This window comes from Pinus tabuliformis, chromosome 1_1, assembly GCF_031772625.1.
Source record: "Pinus tabuliformis cultivar Carrire ecotype Pingquan chromosome 1_1, CPIR1, whole genome shotgun sequence".
Classification (NCBI taxonomy): domain Eukaryota; kingdom Viridiplantae; phylum Streptophyta; class Pinopsida; order Pinales; family Pinaceae; genus Pinus; species Pinus tabuliformis.
In genome coordinates, this window is record NC_142297.1 from 285,919,396 (window position 1) to 285,927,461 (window position 8,066).

Sequence of the window (8,066 nt, forward strand, 5' to 3'; positions counted from 1 at the left end):
AAGTATAGCTATTAGGTATTCATATATATTATTAATGTACATATATTAATGTCCCTTTATAATATCCTTGAGTATTTCAAAGTATAATTTTTCTCAATAATCTTTTACTATAAAATTCAAAAAGGCATAAATGTATCTCTTACTCCCTATTTATATCATATTTTTTCTTTTCATTAATGTTTTATATAATTTTATCTTGCAAAATTTTAAAACCCAACTACAGAAGCTTAATATATCAAAATTAATTATTTAACTACATCATAGAAACTTAATATAATCGACATCACTATTTTGAAAAAAAATTCTAAAAATCAAAAAAAATATATATATATATATATATAAATAATATTTAATATGATTTTTATATTCACATGAAAATAAAATTAAACTATGAACACACTTATGTTTTTTTTCCTGTTTTATTTTTTTATTAGATATATATGCGCTCATTTTTATGACACTTGGTTTTTCCGCTAAACCTTATTTCTATTTATTTTATTAATTCCAACTAAGTTTCAATCTAAATTTTCAGGAAAAAGGGGTAACTATATCAATATCAAAATTATTCCAACCAGATTTATAACTAAAATTTACACCACATATCTCACGCTCATTTATTGTGTATTCTAGAATCATAACATAAGGAACGTTTGTAGATCACTGATTGGCTCATTCGCTGTGTATTCTAAAACCATAACAATAGATTTCCCAAGATATTAACGTAAATTTTCAATTGAACCTAACCTCTTTATTGGCCATATTCCATTATCACCATATACAAGTCTCTTGGCATCTCTCTGCAACGCCCAATCTCAACATCCTAGATTGTTTATATAGACGTCTTTTCAAGATAGAATACGCCCACAGAATCGGCAACAACTTTTCCTGTGACTTCTTTCCCCTTTTTCTTCGTTACTTATACAGCACTCTTCAGGAACAGCATTGAAAAAATTAGAACCTTAAAGTGTTCACATGTGAAACATTGTCCCTATCAAAGAAACCCTCCGGTAACAGACAAAACCATTTGCGTTTTATTAATGTTCTCCTCCTTTTACGTGAATTTCACATGCAAAGATTCCGGACTATGTAATTCGTGTTAGGGATTTCAGAGAAAGTTGCTAAGTAATGAGGCTGATCATTATCCAGTGTCTGGCCTTCTCTCCATTATAAATAGCCCTCATCACAAACTCCTTTTCGGCAACATAGGCCGCGTTCAGGAGATTCTCTTTTGCTTCATGTACGTCCTGAAAGTAACCCAGAGATATTGATTTTGTTTCATAATAGTTTTTTCGCCATGAACGTGCAAAGCAAATGCGTCGAGATCCGCCATGTTTTGAAACTGAAGCAGGTCGTGAGAAAATGGAGGAAGCTCGCCAGCGTCCGCAAAGCGGCTCAGGCTCTGGCCGGGAAGCTGCTTTTCTCGCGGTCGTGCCGAGTGACTTATGTGTCCGGCGACACACAGGTCGATGTGGCCGGGTTGAACAACTCGAGCAACGGGCATCGTCGCTCGCTGTTGGCCATCCCGCCAGACGTGCCGTCGGGACACGTGGCGGTGTATGTCGGGCAGAATTGCAATAGGCGATTTGTTATCAAGGCGGCGTACTTGAACTACCCGGTGTTTCGGGCACTGCTCGAGCAGGCCGAGGAGGAATTTGGGTACGCACACCGCAGCAGACTTGCGATTCCCTGCGACGAGTTCCTGTTAGAGCACATTCTACGACTCTTCAGCAGAAATGGCCTGGCCGCCGTGAGGCATCTCGATTTGGAGACAGTTAAGAGCGGTTTCTTTAGCGAATGGAATTGCTCGTCTGAGGTGAATGGAATATCGTTCGGCATGGAATCGAGGCCTCTTCTTCATCCCTTCGCTTAGAAATCCATTGGCGTGCAACATTAAGACCTGAGTAATGGACACTCTTGAGCTATAAGTAATTCAGTTTGATACTGCTGCGGATATATGAATTCTCCTGGATAGCGAATTATATAGAGGAAGAACGGGCAGTCATTTGGAAAAAAACTGCACTTGCTGCATGCCCTCCAAAGGTAGCTTGCAGTAACCTTGAGAAAAGGCATGCCGTGTGTTCAGTTGTTCGGCTGTAACTAATTCATTTTTCTACTGCTCCAGATATATGCATTCTACTATATAGATAATTATATAGCAGATGAAAGGGCATTCAGCTCGAGGAACCCTCACTTGTTGCAGACCCTGCAATGATAATAACTTGCACGAACTTTAGGCAAAGGCATGACCGTTGTTCAGTTGTTCGGCTACAAAACGCTGTAGCAGTTCATCGACAGTTGCAAAGAGAGGTTGTATCAAATCTCACCAAATGCAAAGGTACCACAAGTTTGCATTCCTACCCGTAAGGTTATGTTGCAAGTAGCGAATACTCTTCAATCCAGCAACGTTAGCTTCTGCAAACCTGGAAAACCCATTTGAAGACTTTGTCTAGCACAATTGCAGGATTTTAAATGCTTGCTTAATTTAAAACAGATCTGACTGTAAATACAACATGCTCTGTATTTTCTGTGTGATTGCGTGGTAACTAATAGAAACGTTACCATTGCATCTAAGTACTAAGGATATGGTTTTAGATTTTTATTGTTTGGTGTATTCATTTACTTTTCACGTGAATGAAGAAATATTAGCTGTCTTGGACAGCACTTTTTTTCCATTAGGAGTTTGCAAACTTGCGTGCCGTATTTCGATGTATCCTTCCTCATAAAATGGTTTTAAGAATTCAAAGTCACAACGCTATACAACTTTCGCAGTATTCGTTTTTATCACAAAATTTCGATGTATCCGTCTTACAAGGTGCGATGAAAATTGAGAGTAACAAAGAGTCATGCGAATTTACACTCACAAACACTTTCATGTGACTGAGGGTTAATGAACACAATAACTTTGGCAGTATTCATTTTTATCACAAAATTACGATGTATCCGTTTTACAAGGAGCGATGAAAATTGAGAGTAACAAAGAGTCATGCGAATTTACACTCACAAACACTTTCATGTGACTGAGGGTTAATGAACACAAATTGTGGTGGTAAACTTAAATAATAACAAGTATATATTTATTTTAATCTTAATTAAGGGTTTACTAATCCCACAGCAATAAAATCTCATGACATGCAATATTTTTTAAAATGGCCAATATTATTTTGAATTTAATTTTTTAAGAGATTTATTTATTAAAAAATTTAATGCTTTTTAATGTATTATAAATCATGCTTAAGATGGATTTATAGTGTTTTCTCATTTTTTTCCTTTATATATTACTTTTCTTTTTCTTTCTATATGTATAAACTATATATATTAGTTTTCATTATCTACATTGTATTCTTGAATATTTTATTATTATTATCATTATTAATTTTTATATTAAAAATTGAATTAATTACACATTTCTCTTTCATGAAGAATTAACTAAATTATTTTATTTTTTATTACTTTTTTTTTTAGCATTGAAATATTCTACTAAGTCCCCACATGTCACGCCCCTACACCTGCAGTAGTCTTCCAACCGCTTGTAGCGAGGTGCGGCACCACCGAATGCTTTCTTTTTAACAATACTAACATTCGTGGACTACGCCTACTCTAACTTTAACATACTTAGTTTGTGTTTCGCAACCAAGTAAACTTATTTAGCCTTTATACTTAATGAAGCCCATACTCATTCATTATCCATATGCAATTAACCAAGAACGTCAACAATTGCAAACAAGTATAAAGGGGAGGGGCAACTCCTTGTAATGTGAGTCTGCCCGACAACTTTATTAAGAATATCAGATTACATACAACAGTGTGCCTTGGCCGAACCAAGTCTCACACTTAACCGAATTTTACGATAGACAGGCCACCTGCCTTTTACAATCGTGTCATGCACCTTTGCACAAGAAGAGATGCTCACCCGAGCCACCCAACCTTCCTGCCAAATCCTGCACGAAACCGTACCCAAGAATCCACTCGAACATGGAACTCTTTGCCAACCATCAACTAAACAGCCTGCGCAATTCTCCATGTCTAATGTGCATGAGATGTGTGCATTTCCTCCCAAAACTGCGCACTTCCTCTGTCTTGTGGGAAGGCTTGATGAGTGAAGTCTTCTTGAAATGTACCGCAGGCCTCACCAATATATACGCACCAATGGACGTTCGTTCCATCTTGGCCGACCTCATAAATTATAACATGAGCGCCCCTCACCTTGGTTATCCACCGTCGGCTTGTGGGTATGCCAATCGCCTTTCATCCACCGCATATACACTGCATCAAAATATGAGTAAGTTTAAGTGAAACCTAAAAGTAAGTATGAAATGAACTTAAAATGAAACCAAAAATGGAAAGTGATATCATTTTAGGGAAAATTAACGAAGAGAAATATTTCTCTCCTAAAAGATTTCACATTTGAGTTTCAAGCTTTATATATATATATATATATATATATATATATATATTATAATTTGAAATTGAATAAAGTATTACAAATTCTTCACTAGGATTTATAAAGGTATATGACACAAACAAATATTATGAGTTTAGATATTGTTATGGCCTAAGGTTGAGAAAATAGATACAAATATACCCATCTCCGGTTTGAAATCAAGAAACAAAATAGCTTCGACTAAGTCGTAAATTGACATAATGAATCCACAAGTTGAAACCATATCAACTTTATGTAGAAGTGAGTGTAGTGAAGAGTTTAGGTAGAAGTGAGTGTAGTGAAGAGTGTTCATTAGTAGAATAAGGTTCGAAGAAAATTGCATAACAAGGGATTGTGCACCTTTCTTAGCAGATAGAAGCCGACAGAAACCCCTTCAAATCATTTTAGCAAATCTCGAAAAAAATTGCAGAACAAGGGATTGTGCATCTTTATTAGCACATAGAAGTCAACATAAATCCCTTCAAATCATTTGAGATCGTTCCAGGAATTTGACCTAACTTAATTGCATATGGCTTGGCTTCAACAATTCCAACCATGTAGCCACTAAGAAATGAATGCATCCACGAAGAACAAGGGATTGTGCACCTTTCTTAGTAGATAAAAGTCGACGGGAATGCCTTCAAATCATTCGAGCAAATCGTTCCAAGAATTTGACCTAACTTAATTGGATATGGCTCGGCTTCAACAATTCCAACCACACACCCACTGAGAAATGCATGCATCCATGGAGAAATGTATACTGGTTTGCTTAAAATATATGGAGTGGTGGTTGTTACAATCCTTGATGGAGTCGTGTCTATTAGAATCCTAATGAAGTGGGGAAATCCAGATTACAATCCAACTAATAAAACATAATAGCTCTAATCACAAGCACATTACAATCCATTAAATGAAATGGAAGGTGTTACAATCCAAGTTACAATCCATTTTTTATTTTCTTCTTTTGCTTAAGCAAGAGATGGTCCTTCTATTAACTTAGGTAAAAAAATATTTTACACATGTTACAACAAATGCCCAGAGGCACAAACTCCTACAAAGGGGAGTGAAAATACCTTAAGTGCCTGAAAAAACCTCAAAAAAGCAGACCAAGACAAGGTCTAGATTGCCCAAAAGTGACCGAAGAGCTATCTTCTAACAATCTAACGGTCAAGATTCAACCTCCGCAGGGGCACAGTTCCAAAAAAAACCTAAAGTTGTCCGATCAATGTTGACCGTTGATCTTCTCCTTCTAATTCAACGGCTGTAGTCCATATCGCGCGGCTTAAAAAGCTCGTTCAATACTACGCGATGAAGCCAGTTTGCTTTTTTGGTCCTCTGCCATGTGTTGCTTCCTGAGCATAATCACTGGCTTTTCCTTAATACCATCTTTGGTTTGGAAGGTGCCTGATGAAGGTGGTAAACCATTAGTGGTTTTATCCTTTCGGTCCAACCATCACGCACACCAAAAGGTGACCATTGATCTTCCCTCTCCAAATCTGATGGCCACAAACCAAATCGGCTCACACAACTGCTTACGAGAAACCCTAAAGTTGCACGATCAACGCTAGTCGTTGATCCTTTCCTTCTGATCCAACGAATGTGTGCATATCGCGCGGCTTAAAAAGCCCACTGAATACCTCGCGATGAAGGCGGTTTTCTTTTTCGGTCCTCTGCCATGTGTTGCTTCTTGAGTAGAATCGCTGGCTTTTAATTAAAACCGTCTTTGGTCTGGAAGGCGGCCGATGAAGGTGGTAAACCATAAGTTGTTTTATCCTTTTAGCCCCACCAACTTGCACACCAAAAGGTGGCCAATGATCTTCCCTCTCTAGATCTAACGGCCACAAACCAAATCGGACCACACAATTGCTCACGAGATACCCAGCGGTGAAGGGGGTAATCATTGTCCATTCACCTTCACGCCTCTCCTGCTAAATGGAATCACTTGTCTTCCGAGAAAACTTCTCCTGGGACAGAGGTTGCCCATAGCATGTGGTATGTCACGGCCCGTTTTTGACCCTAGTAATCTCTTCCTTTAACGCCTTCATCTTCCATGGAATCATTCCTCTTGTGAACAGATATCTGCCTCTGTTTCTGGAAGCTCCCTCAGAAAACTGACAGTGCATCTCTGCTAATTAGCCATCTGAAGTGAACTTATCTATCGTTTTCATAAAGTAAAATTCTTTATCTTGCTTTTTCCTGATACTTTTGTCTATCACTTAGGGCCCGGGATAAGCATTCCTCCTTCAACCTGTCATCCATTACCTCCTCCCACCAGCAACACAAGTCGATATGCTTGTTTCGAACCCCCTCATTGGCAAGCCAGTCCGCAACTTTGTTGGCTTCCCTGTGGACATGCACCAACCTAAGAATTCTCAACATTCTTAAGTGCCCTTGGATTCTTTGGTAGACTTGCAGAAGCCGCCAATGTACTGAGATTTTCTCTAGTGCAGCACCAACATTTATCCTCTTTACTGAGTTAATGACTAGTTCCAAGTCAGCCTCAGTTATGGCATTGTGAATGTTGTACTTGAGCATTATTTCCAGGCATAATTCCATCGCCATGAGCTCAGCCATATTGTTGGTAGCTTTTCCTAGATAACTGTGGAAGATGATTTGTATGTTGCCTTCCTCATCCCTCATGACCCCTCCATATTCAGCCTCTCCTGGATTCTCTTTTATGCCCGATCAATGTTAAATTTTAAAATGCCATGTGAAGGGGGTTGCCATGAAGCCTTTTCGACTGAGGTATTCTTGTTGATATGCATAGAACCTCGAAGGGGATGAACCTTTAGCTCTAACTTCTTCAGTATTTTGGCCTCTCTTTGTTCGGTGGGTTTGCTAGTGGCTACACCTCCCAGGATGTGAATAGTCTCTTTGAGTTGTTTAAGGATTAGCTTAAGGATGTTGCTCACCGCACTCACTTTATCCTTGAAAATCTTGTTGTTGTGCTCCTTCCAAACATTCCAGATTATGAATCCTAGGACCAGCATCCAAGTAGAGTTAATGATCTCATTATCCGAAAAAAAAATTCCACCATTTTTCAAAGTAGTAATGATGTCATTTACATTTCTGTTTGTCTGCTCGAAGACTTCTCTGACCCAATTCCAAAGTATTGTAGTGAAAGTGCATCTATTCAGGAGATGATTTGTATTTTCTTCCTGCTATTTACATAAGTGACATCTTAAAGGACCAACAAAGCCTCTTTTTCTTAGGTTATCCCATGTTAGAATCTTCCCCTGTTGAACCAGCCACTTGAACAATTTAACTTTCATCCAATGAGGAATATTCCAGAGTTCTTTCCATGTCTTATCAGTTTTTGGAAGGTTAAGCCCTAAATCTATCCTTTTGGCCTCCTTAAGGTTGAGGAGACCTGCCTTGTTTATTCTCCATCTTAGTTGATCGTCCAAGGTTGAGGTCAAGATTTTCCTTTTGTTTAAAAGACCTTTAAGGGCTATAGCTTGAGTGTGCAACATGGCCATTCCATTGTAGTCTAGAAGTTTCCATGTTCTCCATTTCTCATTGTTCCTTGATTGGTCCCAATAGTCATGTACCCACCTTAGTCCTTTGTTGATTGTATCAGTGTGAATGTCTGCTAATTCTTCACTTTGAAGATTGTCCTCCTACTGCCAATTATCCTCCCAAAACC

At 38.3% G+C, this 8,066-nt stretch overlaps 1 protein-coding gene across 1 annotated transcript; it reads left to right on the forward strand.

Moving 5' to 3' along the window:
• The first annotated feature begins 1,294 nt into the window (after window positions 1-1,294).
• Window positions 1,295-1,870, forward strand: LOC149212656 (auxin-responsive protein SAUR71-like). Its single transcript, XM_089388774.1, has one exon. The coding sequence runs from the start codon at window positions 1,295-1,297 to the stop codon at window positions 1,868-1,870; it is 576 nt and encodes a 191-aa protein (XP_089244900.1).
• The last annotated feature ends 6,196 nt before the right edge of the window (window positions 1,871-8,066 follow it).

Excerpts from the sequence above, each read along its gene's own strand:
- LOC149212656 (XM_089388774.1), top strand. The coding sequence starts at position 1,295 with ATGAACGTGCAAAGCAAATGCGTCGAGATCCGCCATGTTTTGAAACTG.